Source organism: Tiliqua scincoides, chromosome 4, assembly GCF_035046505.1.
Source record: "Tiliqua scincoides isolate rTilSci1 chromosome 4, rTilSci1.hap2, whole genome shotgun sequence".
Lineage (NCBI taxonomy): Eukaryota > Metazoa > Chordata > Lepidosauria > Squamata > Scincidae > Tiliqua > Tiliqua scincoides.
Window position 1 is genome coordinate 126,776,581 of NC_089824.1, and position 20,514 is coordinate 126,797,094.

Sequence of the window (20,514 nt, forward strand, 5' to 3'; positions counted from 1 at the left end):
GTGAAATATTCTTCTCTTACCCTATATCCTTTTTATGGAAGAACATTATTGGTCAACTTTTATTATTATTTTTAAGCCTTGTGCAGATGTCACTCAATGCCCAGCTTCTCCCTGGTAGAGCATTTGTTGCTTCAGACAAGCACTATACATATGGGAGGCAGGGCTTTGGCAGCAGGTCAAAATGAGCACATCAGCATGGGAGTCGGGCTCTCCAACATGCTCTCACTGCCCCCCCCCATCCCCTCCAAGTGATATCTTCACAGGACTTTAGTGAAGCAGCAATACGGAGTGCATGAATATTTTCCTACTTCTGGTTGGCAACCTTCAGTCTCGAAAGACTATGGTATAAGCCTACAGCACCCAGTATTCCCAGGCGGTCTCCCATCCAAGTACTAACCAGGCCTGACCCTGCTTAGCTTCCTACTTCTGAACATGTAAAAAATATTTTTTAGTACTCCAGTTTTTCCAGGTAGAGTTACTATTGCTCTTCCCTTCTATAAAACCTTGCTGAAACAAATCAGTTGAACGGTCTTCTTTTTTGCATTCACCTTTTGATTAGTTATATTGAATGTATTGGTCTTCAGTTTGTCTTCTAAATATGATGTGAATGTTGGTCCCATGTTCTTATGTTCTTAGGTTGATATACCTTATGCATGTGACTGATTAAAAAGGGACATATCTCTGAATTATAGGTGCTGTTTTTCCCTCTAAATAGAACAATATTTTACTTACCAATGCTAAATCTGTATAAAGTATGATAATTATGTCTGCTTTGGGGAACAGTTGTCTATGTAGCTACAGATTAAAGAATCTGCAGTACAAATCTGTTTTCACATATATTTCTGGGCATGTGTCTGTGTTAATTTTGTTTTCTATCTTTATGTGGCAGGCTCGTTACAGGAAGGAGCAAACCCTGCTTAAGCAGCTGCCCTGCATTCCATTGGTGGAAAATCTGTTGAAGGATGGTACAGATGGCTGTGCTTTAGCTGCCCTGATCCATTTTTACTGCCCGGATATAGTCAGATTAGAGGGTGAGACTGATAACTGTGGTTAATGACAATACCTCTGCTAATGAGAGAAAAGTATAACATTTAGTATCCTTTGTGTGCATTGAATGATTTAGATTGCTGTCTGAAATAATAGCCAAATTAGCGACTATTAAGAGTTGCTTATCCTGCTTAATCTTAAATGTCAGGAGGCATGAACCAAAAACGTTAACAGGCAATTTCATAAAGAAATTGTTCATAATTGAATGTGAGAAGACCAGGAGCACAGAAGCACAGTTTACATGTAAACAGTTCTGTGAATCATAAAATGGGTTAATGCAGAAGATGGAGTTCTAATATTGGAAAAACAAGTTTCAGTTCTCTTGGTTACAGGGGGGAAAAAATCTGAGAACATGTGAAATGTTTCTGACTGCTGGAGAAATGCAGGGGGATCACCTTTTTACCATGACTCATAGTGTTATCTTCATTGCTACACCTGAGTGTTTTGTGAAACTTCTTTCCTTGGTTTAATAAAAATATCCAGTGTTATGCAAAAATAATGAAATAAACAGTATGTCTAGGGTAAGACAAATACCCATTATGGTTTACTATTGAGTTGTTTTTATTTGTTATATGCTACCTTGAGCATTGGAAAAGTGGCTAACAAGTTGTTTTTAAAAAAATAAATAAATTTAAATGATGATTATTGATTAGCTTTCCAAAAGCTGATCCTTGCGATAACAGAAAAACCTGTATTTTCAGTCTATAATTTCACATTATAAAAAAAAAAAGATAGAAGAAGCTATTCAGCAAAACCCCAAACCTTACTATGTTTTATCCCAGTGTTCTTCAACCTTGGGGACGGGAAGCCTCTGTTGTGGGCAGTGGCATCACTAGGATTCATGTCACACGGTGCGGGACGCCTGCTGTAACCCCATGCAGTGGGGCAACGCCCCAGGTGGTGGGCATGGTGATGTACCATTGCCCTGCCCCCACTGGTTTTTCAGCTGTACCTTTTGTTAGAACACAGATATTTCAATATGGTTTGTTTCATTGCATTCTGCAGGATCTGCATTCTGCATGAAATTACGCATTGATTGTTGTATAACATGATGGTCTTATTCCTCCAAACTCTGATTTTAGTGATTTTGAAAACTTGTAGACACACGCGCACGCACACACGCACGCACGTGCGCGCACACGCACACGCACACACACACCTCTGTGTCAACTTAGTAACAACTTATTGCAGCAGTTCTCAAACTTTTAGCACTGGGACCCACTTTTTAGAATGACAATCTGTCCAGGACCCATTGGAAGTGATGTCATGGCCAGAGGTGACATCATCAAGCAAATTAAAATAAATAATTATAAATAATTAAATTAAAATAAAAGAAATAATTAAATAAGGGGGAGCCAGTCTTGTTCCACCAAGTGAATCTGCTCTGAAGTAAGTCCTATTGTGGTCAATGGGGCTTACTCTCAGGAAAGTGTGGGTAGAATTGCAGCCAGTGAGCCCAATCCTGTACATGTCTACTCTGAAGTAAGTCCCATAGTGGTCAATGGAGCTTACTCTGTAGCCTGCCTGCAATACGCCTCCCCCAAAAGAATCAGTGAGGTTTTCAGCCCTCCCCATGGCCCAGTTTAAAGTTCTTCTGTTTCATGCTTATCAAGATAAAGACCCACCTGGCTTTGCAAGTGCAAAATAGAAAACTTTCCCCTTACCAGTTCAAGCCTCTTTTTTTGTCCTTTTTAGTGGGGGGGGGGGAGGCGAGGCTGCCTTCTGGAACATTTGTTGCGCTCCAGTTCCATCGGGACCATTCTGGTGTCCTCACATTCCCCTTTGCCTGGCCTGACCACCAGCCAAGGCTCGTCTGCCTACTCGTGAGTAAACGCAACAGTGAGGCTGCTTCGCTTTCCATAGGGCTCAATAGACTGCAGCTGGGAGGGAGGGATGTCCTTCTCAGGTATTTTTGGGGGCTGCATTCATTGGATCAGGACCATTCTGATGTCCTTGGAGTCCGCTCAGCCTGCCCTTTCCGACGGACTATGGCAACTACACCTACTCACGAGTAAATGCGGCCATGTGACTGTTTCCGGTTCAATAGACTCAGCTGGGAGGGAGGCAGGAACCTCCTTCTCCCTTTTGTGTTTTGGGGGCTGCATTCATTGGATCGGGACCATTCTGGTGTTGTTGGATTCCTCTCAGCCTGCCCTTTCTGATGAACCATAGCAAGTACGCCTACTCGTGAGTAAATGCACGATACGGTTCACTTTCCATAGGGCTCCATGCATTTTTTCTTTCTGGTTTTTTGGCCATAACTTTTGAACGAAAGGAGCTATTTCAATTCTGTTTTTTGTATTGCACTCCACTGGACATTCCACATCCAACGGTGTATGGCATGATGGGCTAGCTCCTAATGCTGTGATGTTAACACATCCTCCCCCCAGGGCGCATCACCCCCCAGCACATCACCTGGTGCGCCCCGCATCCCCTAGCGACGCCAGTGGTTGTGGGATAATAGCAACTTAACAAGAATGGGAAAAGGTTGAAGGGTATTGAGTTAGAGCGCCATCAGGTAAGGGGGGGCATCTGGTGTACCACTTCAGGTACCAGGAAATTATATCCCAGTCCTGCTCAGGTTCTTAGCAATTGTGCTAAAGTAGCTTTCACAAGTGCTTTCATGGTAATTTCTGCAAGTGCTAGCGAGGACAAAACCTATAATTTAAAAAAATCTTTAAAAGCTTACAAAATACAGTTCGGTTTTGTTTTGGAGTGGAATCAGTTAAAAGGTACTGTATTCCAATGGATACAAGATGATCAAAATTTTAATTTTGAAATTTGATAATGTATATGGAAAGTCGGTAACTTTCCTTAGAGGGAAATATTACAAAATAATGTCAAAATTGTACCAAATAGTTTATATTGCACAAAATAACTATCACAGTCCAACTTACTGGAAATGCAAAAAAGAAATTGATATTGGTAGTCATGTTCTATAGATCAAACACTCTGATCTAATAAGATAGTAGGTTTTATTTTACTTCAGACGCTGTCTTGTTTTTATTAAATTTATGTTAAAGCATTTCCCAGTGCCTCACTGTGAAATGCAGATATGTGGATGATACCACTCTGATGGCAGAAAATGAGGAGGATCTAGAGAACCTCTTGATGAGGGTGAAGGAGGAAAGTGCAAAATGTGGCTTGAAACTGAACATAAAAAAACTAAGATCATGGCATCTGGTCCCATCAACCCATGGCAAATAGAAGGGGAAGAAATGAAAGTTGTGACATAGTTTATCCTCTTGGGCTTCAAGATCACTGCAGATGGAGACTGCAGCCACAAAGTTAAAAGGCTTGCTTCTTGGTAGGAAAGCTATGGTAAGCCTAGACAATTTAATTAAAAGCCGAGACATCACCTTGTGGACAAAGTCCTTATAGTCAAAGCTATGGTTTTCCCAGTAGCAACATATGGCTGTGAGAGATGGACCATGAGGAGGGCTGAGCTTTTGATGCTTTTGAATTATGGTGTTGGAGAAGACTTTTGAGAGTCCTCTGGACTACGAGGAGATCAAATCAGTCAATCAGGAAATCAACCCTCACTGTTCATTGGAAGGACAGATGCTGAAGCTTAAATATTTTGGTCGTCTCATGAGAAGGGAGGATTCTTTAGAAAAGACCCTGATGCTGGGAAAAATTGAAGGCAAAAGGAGAAGAGGATGGCAGAGGATGAGATGGTTAGATAGTGTCACAGAGGCCATGAACGTGAATTTGGACAAATTCCGGAAGTTAGTGGCAGACGGGGGCCTGGCATACTGTGGTCCATGGGGTCACAAAAGAGTCGGACACGATTTAACAACTCAATTTAACAACACGACAACAACAATAACACTGTGAAATGACTACATTGCATATATGAGTGAAATTACTGGAGTACTATATGCTAAATGTTGGAGGCTAGATGGTATACCAATTATTTATGAATGGGAAAATACATAAATTGCTATATCTCCAATCTCTCCACTTTCTACCCTTCCTCAAGGCTCTTAAAAATTACTCTAGAATCACGCGTGAGAGTTGGGTCAGATTTGTTAAATTCATAAAAAATTCTTTTTCTTCATATTGTAGATATCTGTTTGAAGGAGACCATGTCACTGGCTGACAGCTTGTATAATCTACAACTGATACAGGACTTTTGTCAGGAGTACTTGAACCAATGCTGCCATTTTACACTTGAGGATATGCTCTATGCTGCTTCTTCAGTAAAGGTAAAAAAAGAAAATGCTACCATGAGTTTGAGTGATTCTTCACAGTAAGCCATGTACTCGTATATGTGTGATCATGCCTTTTGTAGATGGGGTTATAGATAATTATTGTTGATACTGTAGATAATTACTATAGATGCGGTTATAGATATTCCAAATGGCTTATAGTGTCTTGACGTTTTTGCTTATGCTTCCTACCAGAACTCTTGGAAGTTTCAGATTTAGGTGCAATTTTTAAAATAATGATCTTGCCTTTGTAAATGAGTATTGTGCCTGCATTAGCTTTATTTTCTTGATTGGAGTTCTAGTTCTCATGCTTTTAACAGCTGAGGCACACTAGCTTTCTGAATAAATGCTGGATGCGTATTTCACTTTTGGATTCCCAAAGAGTTTACTTGTTACGATTGAATCATGCTGCAAATTTTAATGAATAATTTAATTATTGAACTGATTTTAAGAAAATGCAAATGAAAAATCTTTGCCTTGCTACTTGCAAACTTGTAGCCTGATCTTCTCCCTGTTTCCTTTGAAGCAAGTCCCTTTGATTTGTGCCATTTTTTCCTGGCCTTTTTTGTCAAGTTGGTGTGCTTAGAATCGGTGCTAAAAAGTTTGCGAACCACTGTCTTAAACCATCTTCAGACATCCTAGTTCTAACTAGTCAGAACCAGAAATTACTATTTATTTTCAAGTCCAAAGTCCAGCTGAAATGTCTGCGTGACTTCCTCTTTGCCGACGATGCAGCTGTCACTACCCACTCTGCCAAAGATCTCCAGCAGCTCATGGATCGTTTTAGCAAGGCCTGCCAAGATTTTGGACTGACGATCAGCCTAAAGAAAACACAGGTCATGGTTCAGGATGTGGACTCACCTCCCTGCATTACAATCTCTGTGCATGAACTGGAGGTTGTCCATGACTTTGTGTACCTTGGCTCAACTATCTCCGACACTCTTTCTCTCGATACTGAGCTAAACAAACGCTTCGGTAAAGCAGCTACCATGTTTTCCAGACTCACAAAGAGAGTCTGGTCCAACAAGAAGCTGACGGAACATACCAAGATCCAGGTCTACAGAGCTTGCGTCCTGAGTACACTTCTGTACTGCAGCGAGTCATGGACTCTTCGCTCACAACAGGAGAGGAAACTGAACGCTTTCCACATGCGCTGCCTCCGACGCATTCTCTGCATCACCTGGCAGGACAAAGTTCCTAACAACACAGTCCTGGAACGTGCTGGAATCCCTAGCATGTATGCACTGCTGAAACAGAGACGCCTGCGTTGGCTCGGTCATGTCGTGAGAATGGATGATGGGCGGATCCCAAAGGATCTCCTCTATGGAGAACTCGTGCAAGGAAAGCGCCCTACAGGTAGACCACAGCTGCGATACAAGGACATCTGCAAGAGGGATCTGAAGGCCTTAGGAATGGACCTCAACAAGTGGGAAACCCTGGCCTCTGAGCGGCCCGCTTGGAGGCAGGCTGTGCAGCATGGCCTTTCCCAGTTTGAAGAGACACTTTGCCAACAGTCTGAAGCAAAGAGGCAAAGAAGGAAGGCCCATAGCCAGGGAGACAGACCAGGGACAGACTGCACTTGCTCCCAGTGTGGAAGGGATTGTCACTCCCAGATTGGCCTTTTCAGTCACACTAGATGCTGTTCCAGAACCACCTTTCAGAGCGCGATACCATAGTCTTTCGAGACTGAAGGTTGCCAATGATGCTGAGTACTTCTAATTTTTATTAGGCTCAAGCAGCCATTTTCAACCACTGTACCACATTGGTATGCTGCGTGTGGTCCACAGGTGTGCCACAGAAATTTGGGGGAAGGTCATTTATGCATGGGGCCAGTGGGTGATATCAGCCCCCTGCTGGCAGCATAGTGTGCCATGTCAATTGTCAAAAACCTGATAGTGTGCCTGGACAATTTTAGTGCCTTGTCAGTGTGCCATGAGATGAGAAGGGTTGAAAATCACTGAACTAGAATCTCTGAAGATCTACCAAGCTTGTAGTCGGAACTAGTTCTGACTGAATTTTGGGATTTTATTGTAACATTTTTCTGATATATACTGCTATGCTGTTTTCTGAGGGTCAAATAAACATGATACATGGAAGATGCATTACCTGGTCTTCTGATGTAATTGTTATTACAGTGGTATCACTTGTAATTCTTCTTACACAGAACGGCTCCAATTTTGATTGGAGCAGAGGTATTGGGGGATGGGGGTGCTTAATGCCCTTCCAACCTTGAAGCTGCTGCTGTTCTGCTTTTTTTTTTCATCTATAGGGCTGACAGCAGCTTTGAGAGGCAATTCTGAATAGAAAAATTAGTTTGATCTTGTTTCTGGTACTTTGTTTGTATGGCAGCTACTAACTATAGCTTGCCAGTCTGGCAAAATGTTAAACTAGTGTTTGGCTCAAACTATGGTAGGACTTGGTTAGTCCAGTGGTTCCCAAACTTTTTAGTATTGGGACCCACCTAAAAATAAAGTTTCATTTTACCAGCTGCTCAAGCCTCTGTGGCTATAATGTTGATTGGGCTGCAGTGCTCTGCCCCACCCCAGTAGCAGGTTATTTAACCCTTGATACACATAGCCTAATCTGCCTTGTCATTTTCTCAACCCATCAAAATTGGGTCCTGACCCACCCACATTTTGGGAACCATTGGGTTAGTCACTGTGTGTGAAGGAGAAGGAAAGTCAAAAGGGAGCTCATGACCTCAAGGATCCTGATGGCTTGTTCACTTAACTCCAAACCACAGTTTGCTGCTATACCTGAATCAAGTGTCTCTGTGAGCAAAATGCATGAAGGATGACGAGTCATTTTCCTCCTTATACTTGCTTCAACAATGCTATTTTTAGCTGCTCTTAGGGCTTACCTCTTATATAATTCTTTGGAAAAGGAAGTTGCATCTGTTACAGCATAGTGCTTAAATTTTAACTTGTGCTTGGATTATAACATAGTGCTTAAATTATAAATTATAACATATAAAATGCACACATCGGCTGTATAAGTTATCATTTCCTCCTGATGTTATATTGGCCTCTTAATATGAAATATATCTGCCTAATTTTTTTAAACATTTATTTTAAAATATCTGTGTAACTTTCTAGTTTCCAATAGGAAGGTTATAGGGAAATTATCTGGAAGTATATGTGGAAATCTAAACTCTTTGTACTCCAGCCTGCAAAGAATATTCAGTCTAGAGTGAAAAACCACCTAAATTATGTGCTAGCAAAAGCTGAATTTTTCTAACAATATGTGGTTTTAGCATGAATATTTTGGTTTCTTCTATATTTGAATGCTTTTTCCTTGAGTCTATAAAGATTTCCATCCTTTTCTAAGAACACTGAAATGGACAGCAAGTTATAATCTTAATGCTGTTACCACAATTTCCACTTCTCCAGTGGTTCCAGGGTGGCTCAGACTTGATACAGTCAGTTCTCTTTAAGTGCAAATTCACTATCTGTGAATTTGCTTATCTCCGAGTGACAGAATTGTCTCCTTCTCTCATTATCTGTGCCTCTGTTCTCATTACCTGCTTCAGAATGGTGCCTGTGACCAGTGTGGACCCCTTTAAAATAGCTGGCATAAGCTTCTGCCAGTCATTTTAAAGGGGTCTGCACTGGTTGAGGGTGCCATTCTGAAGGTCCCTGCAGCCTCTGGAAGGTGTCTAATTCAGATATATTTTGTCACTTCCTGCTATGCTCTGCTGGCTTCCTGAGGGTCTCTGCTGACTTATTCTGATGGCAGGGAGGGTACCCCTTCCCACCCTGTGGCACCCCTTGTACCTAACAAACCTGCAAATTCTCTGCAAATTGCAAATATTGCAAACCTGCAATATTATCTGCAAATTTGCAAGGGTTTCCAGGAACCTAACCTCACAGATAATGAGAACTGACTGTATCAAAGCCCCTCCCAGACAGGCAGGGTGAGATTATCCAAGTTTGCTACTGCTTAAGGGTGCAATCCTAACCTCTTATGTCAGTGCTTTCCAGCATTGGCATATCGGTGCCAATGGGACCTGTGCTGCATCCTGCAGTTGGGTGTTACTCACGGAGGCCTCCTCAAAGTAAGGGAATGTTTGTTCCCTTACCTCAGAGCTTCATTGCCCTTATGTTAGTGCTGGAAAGCACTGACATAAGGGGTTAGGATTGCACCCAAAGAGGGGAGCAATGGTTAGTGTTAACTACTTGTTGGTATTAGTGCAGATATAACACTGAACCATAGTAGAGGCCAGCAAGGGAAAGGGGGAAGGAATTCATTCCAGAGAAGCAGGAGGGAGTGTGTGTTCCCGAGGCTGGGTCCTGGTTTGCAAACAGTGGTTTGCAGGAATCTAGCAGTCCGTCTGTGTCAGACCTGTGCAATAGTGCCCATTTTCATGAAAATAAAAGGGGGCCGTAGCCAAAGGTAAAGTGCACAGTTGTTAGGCATTCTGGGGTGCAACAATGCTTTGCATTGTAATAGGAAAGCATTGGGCAAGCCCACCACATGAGTGAGTGTTACTGAGTCCAGCTATGGTAAAATTTGTTTCATTATAAGTTGTTTCACTTGAAATTATACTTTCCAAGAATATATTGGCAACCTTTAAGTGAGGACTGAAAAAACTCCACAGTCAGGGAATTAGAGGACAGGTCCTCTCGTGGATTGAGAACTGGTTGGAGGCCAGGAAGCAGAGAGTGGGTGTCAATGGGCAATTTTCACAATGGAGAGAGGTGAGAAGCGGTGTGCCCCAAGGATCTGTCCTGGGACCGGTGCTTTTCAACCTCTTCATAAATGACCTGGAGACAGGGTTGAGCAGTGAAGTGGCTAAGTTTGCAGACGACACCAAACTTTTCCGTGTGGTAAAGACCAGAAGTGATTGTGAGGAGCTCCAGAAGGATCTCTCCAGACTGGCAGAATGGGCAGCAAAATGGCAGATGCACTTCAATGTCAGTAAGTGTAAAGTCATGCACATTGGGGCAAAAAATCAAAACTTTAGATATAGGCTGATGGGTTCTGAGCTGTCTGTGACAGATCAGGAGAGAGATCTTGGGGTAGTGGTGGACAGGTCGATGAAAGTGTCGACCCAATGTGCTGCGGCAGTGAAGAAGGCCAATTCTATGCTTGGGATCATTAGGAAGGGTCTTGAGAACAAAACGGCTAGTATTATAATGCCGTTGTACAAATCGATGGTAAGGCCACACCTGGAGTATTGTGTCCAGTTCTGGTCGCCACATCTCAAAAAAGACATAGTGGAAATGGAAAAGGTGCAAAAGAGAGCGACTAAGATGATTACGGGGCTGGGGCACCTTCCTTATGAGGAAAGGCTACAGCATTTGGGCCTCTTCAGCCTAGAAAAAAGACGCCTGAGGGGGGACATGATTGAGACATACAAACTTATACAGGGGATGGACAGAGTGGATAGGGAGATGCTCTTTACACTCTCACATAATACCAGAACCAGGGGACATCCACTAAAATTGAGTGTTGGGCGGGTTAGGACAGACAAAAGAAAATATTTCTTTACTCAGCGTGTGGTTGGTCTGTGGAACTCCTTGCCACAGGATGTGGTGCTGGCGTCTAGCCTAGACACCTTTAAAAGGGGATTGGACAAGTTTCTGGAGGAAAAATCCATTATGGGGTACAAGCCATGATGTGTATGCGCAACCTCCTGATTTTAGGAATGGGTTATGTCAGAATGCCAGATGCAAGGGAGGGCACCAGGACGAGGTCTCTTGTCATCTGGTGTGCTCCCTGGGGCATTTGGTGGGCCGCTGTGAGATACAGGAAGCTGGACTAGATGGGCCTATGGCCTGATCCAGTGGGGCTGTTCTTATGTTCTTATGTTCTTATGACTTGGTTGTATTTACTTTTAGAGTGAATTTTGCGTGTTATTTACTATCACTTTTAGTAACTGCAAATAAAAAAAGTTTCAAATATATTTTCACTTATAAGAGAACTTAATTGTTGGCTAAATCCATTTAGTTCAAGAACTCCCAATCTCCTGGAACTTTGACACTGTTTTCAATTGTTTTTCATGATGTATCTTAATAAATTAATAAAAGTTATTGTAGCCAGTGAGAAATACCTTTTCAGCTGTCTGTCCAAATTAACATGTTCTGTCATACCAGCACACTGCAATGAATGTGAGTAAGAAAATGGAAGAACAGATTAGTTTTAATTTGAACAGTATGCTGTGATGATAGATCTTCCTCAACTTTTGTTACTGCATATTAGGATGTAAATATGAATAGATCTTGTCAAACATATTTGGACACACAGAGTTGGAAGCTCACTTCCTGAGTATCTTTTCTGAGGCAGATTTATGGATAGTTGGAACACTTTATTAGGAGTGTATTGTGGTTGTGGTTTCACAAGCTTTCCATCACACAGATACTTATTTTAACATAATGCACTGGAAGGATTGTCAAGTTTGCTTCCAAAATTTTGGCAATGAAGCACTTAACTGGTACTCTGAGCTGTGCTGAGCACATGTGACATTGAACTGCTTTTTAAGGAGTTCACAGTCAATTCTTTTACGAGTTCTCCATTGGAATCTCCATGTCAAGTTCAGTCCTCCAATTGGGTAGCTCCTCTCTCTCAGGTAGGCAGACCAGATGTGAAGAATTTCCTGAGGGGCAAGGAACTGCATGGACTTCTCCAGTCTGTAGTCAAGACTAGTGGAAAAATATTTTGGCTTGTAAGTCTAAAACATGGCTCTCCAAACTACGACCCACAGGCCTGATCTGGAGTTCAGAGAAAGCCCTCCCCTTCATAAGCAACACTTACCATTCTGTAGAAAGTGATGCTCTGGTCAGTCACATCTGCCCAGAAATCCTGCTGCAAAGCTGCTGGGACGATGAGCAACAAATGCAATTGTCCAGAGCATCACTTTGTCCAGATCGGGAAGGGAGATTATGAGCAGCACAGTGGAACGGTAAGCACTGCTCCGAATGGGGATGGTTTTTTCGCTGCACAGCAGTCATGAGTTTGGTGACCTAAAGACCTTGGCTGGTCTAAAGGAAATGATAATTTTTTGTTTGTTTGCTTTTAAAAGCACACTCAAATTTATTGAGTTTGTGAGAACACATTTTGGTAGGCATATGACAACATGGCCTGCTTTTGTAGTTTAACACAATATTGGTTCAGCTCTCTTCCTTGTCCCACTCACCTAGATTCCTTTGATACACTGTAACTGTTCCTGCTTTGCTTTCCATCACTGCTGTTCTAAGGAATGTACCACTTCTTAGCAAAGAACTGCTTTATATCACATCTGCAGCATGTGTGGACTGCAGAACATCTGATTCTGCCTTCAACTGTTCTCTTTGATGCAATAAATATCACAGACCTAGGTAATTTTGGTGCATTGATTATAAGCTACATTTGCCCATATGTCGTTTTTGTTGCCTTTCTCAATGGTAATCAAAATGAATAGCTTATTATAATACATTATTTAATGCACATTGAGGCTGAGGGATGACTTTTTTTGCAAGGCTAGAAGACTATGAATGCAGTGGAGTCACATCTTACACAGTGGTTAGGTCAGTGATGGTGAACCTATGACACGCATGTTAAGAATGATATGCCACAATGTTTTTACACACCCGTGTTCACCAACGCCCAACAACAACTGAATTTGTTTTACAAGTATTTCACGTTTGTAATTATTTGACATTTCTTTATATAATACATAGCACCACACAAGATTAGGCTGTATTTTTTAAAATAAATGAATATGTAAAGAATTGTTTCTCTCTCTTGTGTGTGTGTGTGTGTGTGTGTGAGAGAGAGAGAGAGAGAGAGAGAGACACCAGCAGAGTCAAGTTAGGCATTTTCCAAATTTTTGACACACCAAGCCCAAAATATTCAGCATCACTGAATTAAAGGTACATATAGTCAAAACTACCTTTGGAAACCTTTAAATTGTCTGTAATACTATTGGTTGTTCATCAGGGTTGGATGATGGGAAAAGATAAATATTAGAGGGAGCAAGCAATCAATACATACAGCAAAGCCCTGCTGACTCAAAACTTAGCAGAAAGGCCCCCCTCCATCTGAAAATTGCAGGTAGTATCTGAGTATAGTCTTTTCTAGGAGGAGATTTTGAGAAAAATGTGAGCACTAGCAAAAAAAAAAAAATTTAATGGTGTATCATTTTATTGTAGAATTCCTTTTTTGCTTCTGGTTTGGCAGATGCCTCTGATGCTCAGGACATTTAAATAGTAATTGAGAGCACTAGGGGGGACACAGGCTTATAAGCAGTTATTTGTAGCTTGTAGTCTATCAAGGGGTTGATAAATCTTTTTACTTGCACATTTGCGACTGCGAAAATGGAGGTTATTGGTTACCTGGCAAGCTATCAGTATATGGCTATTGGCTGCATTTTGATTGGTAGGTTGCAAATTGTGCATACCTGCTTGAGAATGGACCAAACCTGGAATTTAATCTGATTTGCTGATTTCCTTGCAGTTTTCCTTTATGCATTGTGAACTAGGTCATGTTTAGCCACTGTAAGTTAATTGCTTTCAAAGGGAATCGAGAAAGAGGAAGAAAGTGGATCATTTTCCAATTCTTTCTGACACATGGCCTACTTTAGACTATTCTAGGAGTTCTCTGGTAAACTCACAGCTGGCCAAAAGAACATGGGTGTTCATCTGGGCCTTATGGAATAGTCTGGTTTCCTTCTCTGCTATGCACCAACTACTTGCAAAATATTAATGTTGAAAGAGCTCCCATCTAAACCTACTTTTCTCAGAAGTCAGTCAGCTGGAATTGAGATGCATCAGGTCTAATGCATGCTTCACTTACAGGGAGACAAGACAAGTGCTGGTGTACATTAACTTGATGGTTTATGTGTAGAAAATAGCTAGTACTGTAGGGCAGTGGTTCTCACACATTTAGCACTGGGACCCACTTTTTAGAATGAGAATCTGTCAGGACCCACCAGAAGTGATGTCATGACCGGAAGTGACACCATCAAGCAGGAAAATTTTTTACAATCCTAGGCTGCAATCCTACCCGCACTTACCAGGAGTAAGTATCATTCTTAAAAGAATATACATAGTGGCTTGTTAAAAGTACAGGTCTATAACATTTCCCCAAATGTAGTCACATACCATGGTAGCATCAAGTCTGTTATATTAAAAATAAAATATTGAAATGAATGGGGACCCACCTGAAATTGGCTTGTGACCCACCTAGTGGGTCCCAACCCACAGTTTGAGAAACACTGCTGTAGGGGATATGTCAATGAAACAGTGTTGCCTATTTTTTTTTAACCTACTAATTTATTACTATAGGTTGAATGCATTCTCCTAAACTTTTCTTGCATTTAATGGATTGATAAACCGGTGGGTGAGTGAAGCATACTAAAGTGTATTCTGGTGTAATCTTTACCATAATCCTGTATGTTAGGTCAATATCATTGTGGATGGGAAACTGAGGCTAAGAGAAGTGTGACTTGTCTTAGAGCACAATCCTAACCCCTTAAGTCAGTGCTTTCCAGCACTGACATAAGGGCAATGAAGCTCTGAGGTAAGGGAACAAACATTGCCTTACTTTGAGGAGGCCTCTGTGAGTGACACCCAACTGCAGAATGCAGCACATGCCGCATTGGTACTGCTATGCCAGTGCTGGAAAGCACTGACATAAGGGGTGAGGATTGCACCATTAGTGAGTTAACCACAGAGATGAGAACAGAGTTGGGAATGTCTCCGTTTATAGCTCGGTCTCTTAGCCACTGTGGTACACTTCATCATGATCAGCATCTTGCACAAAGGATGAGAATTCCTCTGATAGCGCTCAATACTGTAATGCAATAAACTCCTTTTTATTCTGGTGCATTGTGACCTCATTTTTTGTGATGTTGGCAATTAATCTAACATAAAGTGAGGCTAGAAGACTCAAGTTTGCCATCTAGTGTTAAATGAAGGAGTGTTTGAACTAGGAAAAAATGTTGTTGTGTAGATAATGTTAGCTAGAAATCAGCAAACATGTCAGTAATAACTATTGCGGCCTGGGTTGCAAAAAGTGTGAATCTTGTTCCATGGCCCCTAGAGGGCTTTTCGTTTGTTGACCTCTTTCTTCTTTGCCCCTTGCCTCTTTGCTTCATCTAAGGTCACCCTAGAATGCATCATGATGCGTTCTGGAGTGACATTGGGCAAAAGGAGGAGCTTCCGTGTGACCAGGAAGGAGCTACAGGCAGATCAGAAGACTGCCTGGAGCTCTCATAATGCAGTGGTTTCCCTTCAACAGGATAGGCAAAGACATTTTTCTTTACTTACCTGATGGTTTTTAAAGTGTATCCCTGGTATCCACAATTTCCTGGTATCCTCGGAGGGATCTGGAAGGGAACCCCCACAGATACCTAAGTACACCTGTATTCCATGGGGCTAGTAGTGCAAGCCTTCTTGATTGAGCTGAAGCATATCCAAGCCTGTAATGCATGAAATACTTAGCTCAGCATAATATATTTTTAGTTCAAGGAGAAAAAGGTTTAACTGCTTTTTGTTTTCCTCGTCCCTCTCTTGAATGGAAAACATTTCTGTATGTTTCCATTCCTTTTAATTATTGTTGCACTGAATAGAAAAGGCAGTATTCTTGCTTCCAGGGCTATTTGTAGCTTGTATTCAATAACTATGGCAACAAGGAGCTTGTTCTCTGCTCTAGGCATACAATGACTTTCACAGTGTTGAGGAGGCTTGAAAGCAGTCTTCCGTTAGTTTGTTCAGAAGTAAACATGGGGGTTAGACTATGGACAGTATGTGCATGTTCATGTTTCTAAATGTCAGAAGGTATATGTTTGTATTGAGTATTTTTTTCTCTCTCCTAACCTTTTCATGTTGGGGAAACCCACTGTAGGTTAAGAACATAAGAACAGCCCCACTAGATCAGGCCATAGGCCCATCTAGTCCAGCTTCCTGTATCTCACAGCAGCCCACCAAATACCCCAGGGAGCACACTAGATGACAAGAGACCTCATCCTGGTGCCCTCCCTTGCATCTGGCATTCTGACATAGCCCACCTCCAAAATCAGGAGGTTGCGCCCACACATCATGGCTTGTACCCCTTAATGGATTTTTCCTCCAGAAACTTGTCCAATCCCCTTTTAAAGGCGTCCAGGCCAGTCGCCATCACCACATCCTGTGGCAAGGAGTTCCACAGACCAACCACACGCTGAGTAAAGAAATATTTTCTTTTGTCTGTTCTAACTCTCCCAACACTCAATTTTAGTGGATGTCCCCTGGTTCTGGTGTTATGTGAGAGTGTAAAGAGCATCTCCCTATCCACTCTGTCCATCCCCTGTATAATTTTGTATGTCTCAATCATGTCCCCCCTCAGGCGTCTCTTTTCTAGGCTGAAGAGGCCCAAACGCCGTAGCCTTTCCTCATAAGGAAGGTGCCCCAGCCCCGTAATCATCTTAGTTGCTCTCTTTTGCACCTTTTCCATTTCCACTATGTCTTTTTTGAGATGCGGCGACCAGAACTGGACACAATACTCCAGGTGTGGCCTTACCATCTATTTGTACAACGGCATTATAATATTAGCCGTTTTGTTCTCAATACCTTTCCTAATGATCCCAAGCATATTCTGCTGTATTAACTGTGGCAAACTAATCTTGCACTGTAACTGGAAGGGGAATTCCCTAAATTTTCAGAGGGGCACAATTGTACTTTCATAGGTTTTGGGAAGCATTCACATATTTATGGCTATATAAAGGAATTCTAGGACTTTAGCCCTAATAAGACATTCTCCTCCATTTCTTTTTGGCTCCTCACAATTCTTCTATGGTTTGTATTTATTTTTGGTCTGGCCCCTTACTGTTTCTGCATTACCTTGCCAGTTCAGTGTGGGTTTCTGAATGATACAGGCAGGCTTAGCTCATAAGGGTTTCCTCAGAAAGGCATGGGCAGCTGGAGATCAACATGATTTATTTCCCTCTCTATTTCCAAAAGCTGCTCCTTGTCAAGAGTCGCTGTACATTGGTGACAATGGAGGGGAAAGGCAAGGGGGTCTTGTGCACATGACAGCAGAAAGTGGGACAATATGTTTAAGCTTGCACACCCTTGTTAGAATTGTGGAGGAGCTGGTTTTACAATGACATTCCATAGCAGCAATTTTCAAGCATTGTGCCATGGCACATTGGTGTGCTGTTTATTTATCATATGGCACATTCACATCACATTTCAATAAAAACATATAGATTAAAAATACATTGGTGTGCTGCCAGTGGTCTGCAGGTGTGCTGAAGGAGTTTGGGAAAGGGTCATTTGTTAATTGGGTCATTGGGAAATACAAGGGGTGTGCCTTGTCAATTGTCAAAATACTGGTGGTGCGTCTTGACAATTTTAGTGTCATGTCAGTGTGCTGTAAGATGAAAAGTTTGCTGCTCCATAGTAATTAATATTAAACAGATCTGTTTTGTCTCCAAGTGTAAGTAGTTGCCCTACTTTGACAGTGTTCTATGTGACACATGAAAAACAATGCTTTAGTCTTTTTCTGTGCTGCCATCTTGAGGCCAGGTAGGGAAAATTGTTCTCATCTGTTAACATATCTGAATCTATTTTAGAGGTAGATTCTGAAAGTAATGTTCAGACTTCAAAAAGACTGTGTAAGCCCCTTCTTTTGAAATGGAGAATTTATTTTTTTTATTTATTTTTCACATTTTTATACCGCCCTTCCTCCAAAGAGCTCAGGGCGGTTTACACAGCTGCTCCTCCCCTCTTTCTAGTCCTCACAACAACCCTGTGAGGTAGGTGAGGCTGAGAGAAAGTGACTGGCCCAAGGTCACCCAGGAAGCTTTGTGGCTGAGGGGGATTTGAACCTGGATCATCCAGGTCTAAGTCCACCCCAAGCATAATTCTGTGTTTCCTGTGGACTCCCCAGTTTAGTCGCCAGGCTCTGAATTTCATTTCTCTCCTGTTGTCTCAGACTCGATGGCTTTGCCCACTCTTCCTTACTATTACTACATCCTTATTATTGGGACCTGGGCAGCCTAATCCAACCTAAATTCCCACATGGTGTGGACAGCACTGCATATCACAGGGATTTTTGGCTGCTGGAGGTCTCCTCAGGGTCAAGGGACATTTGTCCCCTATCCCCAGGGTAAGCCTCAGCAATGACAATGAATCAACTTTGACCTGTGTCTGCAATATCATGTCAATGCGTGCAGGTAGATCAAACTCAGAGAGACTCGGAATTTGGTGCAAGCCACTGCTGCCTATCCTGCCCCTTCCCGGCCCCAGTCTGCCCATTCTCTGTCCAGCCCCCTGCCCTCCCCCCATCCCTGCAATGGACTTACCTACTCTGAGATGCCTCTGTCACTCCACCAGTAGGAAGGCTCTGACCTTCCCAGCACTGGACCTGGGCCTTGTGCTGCCACAAAGTTTTACAGAGCTTTTATAGCAATGCACACTGGTGAAACACAGGCACAGGTTCCTCAGTAGGATTGGTCCATAAGTTAGTCAGTTTGTCAGAGTGGGGCTTGAACATCAGGAAAAGGTGTCTGTGCAGCTGCAAGACAGGAAAGAATATGAAGGATGTGTATTAAGGAAGCTGCATCACTGCTATCCATTCATACATGTAAACTTAACAACTGGTTTCACTATCACATTATTGAACTTATTTTCCCCCTAAATGTGCTGTATGTGGTGCATGTTTTATTTTTTCATTGTTTTGAAGCATCCTTTGAGACTGTCTATCAGCTCTGTTTCACTCTTTAATAATGGTCTCCAATTTTAACACAAAACTGATGTGGCATTGGTAAAGCAGACAGCTGCTGGCGGTCGTCAATTCTAGACTGGCAAGCTTCTTTAGGATTTGGTTTTATTAGTAACACTCTCATCTCTTCTTGCAGAGTAACTATTTGGTGTTCATGGCAGAGCTCTTTTGGTGGTTTGAAGTGGTGAAGCCATCATTTGTCCAGCCCCGGGTTGTACTTCACCCTCAAGGTATTTTTAAAAAGTTGCTTCTTGTTAAATTGAACTCTAACTCCATGTATATCAAATTAGAACAGTGTTAACCTGATGCTATTAGCAAATATAAAAATGTGAGTATGACTTCTCAATTATTGCTTTTTAATAAGGATTGTTTTTTGATGTGGCAAGGACTAGTGGTGCCTTGCTGTTAGCACATGCAGAATCTCTCCTCACCAGAGTGGATAGCAATGAAAGCTTTGTCAGAGTTCTTCCTTTATCTGTTGTAGCTGCTTATTCTCCCTTTGTTTTTGACTTGGCTCATGCACTGGAGTAAGCAACTGATGGATGCTGGGAACAAATCTGCCAGTGTTCCTGTTGCTGCTGGGGAGGACCAAGTCAAAGAATCCTTACCTATGTCTCAGCTTTGCTTAAATGCCTTGTAGTATTGGGGTGATTCTTAAGGTCTGTACTGTAGGCCAGACAGTGCTGTAGGCTTGAACTGCTTTAGATCTCCTGATCACCAGTTGGCTCTGCCTAATAGGGTTAGCCTACAGATCTGAAAATGTAACCCTATTAATGTGCCTGAAAAATCTAGAAGAGTCACTACAAAGTGGGGAGCAGGATTACACTTGCCCACCCCAGAATCCACTGTGCCCATACACGTGAGTGTAATGTGTAACTGTTGTACACATGGGTAGGCTCAATATTGTTCAGTCCTTCACTGGGCAACTTCAGAGGGGTTGAGAGAATTGCACGTTTATCAAAAAGGGTTCCAGGGCATGCAGATGTGATTCTGTGCCTGCGCATTGATTTTGCATGTTTTGTGTGTCACATGAACAAGTGCAGTCCTTACCAAGAATGTATAAGACAAAATTATTAATTTGAGCACTTGGTAGTTGGGAGAGGGTAACTGCTTATTGGAACAGGAATTTCCTTATCTTCAGTGTGTGAAGCTCATGGAGTTTCCACCTGCATTGTCCATAAATGCTCTTAGACACCACTCACATGTCCATTTTGGGTGGTGGGTTGGGGTTCCTGGGAAACTGGCCAGGGGTGCCCGCAACCTGCATCTATGCACCATCTCATCTTCCACTCCACTTGCCTGTTGCCCGTTGGGGGTGATAAGCTCCCCATCTGCTCTGCCAGTGCTACATGATCCTATTCCCAAGCACGCACCTGAGCATTTGAGAGAAAAAAACATTGCCTTTCCTCCCAGTCAGTTCTTATAAAGTACGTGGGTGGGAAGGATGCTAGAAGAGGCTTTGCTTCCAGGATTTTCCTACCACTTCAGAAAAAGCTGAGGAGGTGGTGGTAGAGGAAAACAACAAGAATGGTGACGTATATGCAAATGCTGTTTGCTGTTTTGGGCAATGGAT

At 42.3% G+C, this 20,514-nt stretch overlaps 1 protein-coding gene across 4 annotated transcripts in view; it reads left to right on the forward strand.

Annotated features, from left to right (window-relative positions):
* CAMSAP2 (calmodulin regulated spectrin associated protein family member 2) overlaps positions 1-20,514 on the forward strand; it is a 106,451-nt gene that overhangs the window by 67,893 nt on the left and 18,044 nt on the right. For all 4 annotated transcript variants that reach the window (XM_066624802.1, XM_066624799.1, XM_066624800.1 and 1 more), the window contains 3 exons: positions 890-1,031; positions 5,116-5,255; positions 19,078-19,171. In XM_066624802.1, the coding sequence (XP_066480899.1) occupies positions 890-1,031; positions 5,116-5,255; positions 19,078-19,171 (376 nt within the window). The remainder of the gene's footprint in view (positions 1-889; positions 1,032-5,115; positions 5,256-19,077; positions 19,172-20,514) is intronic.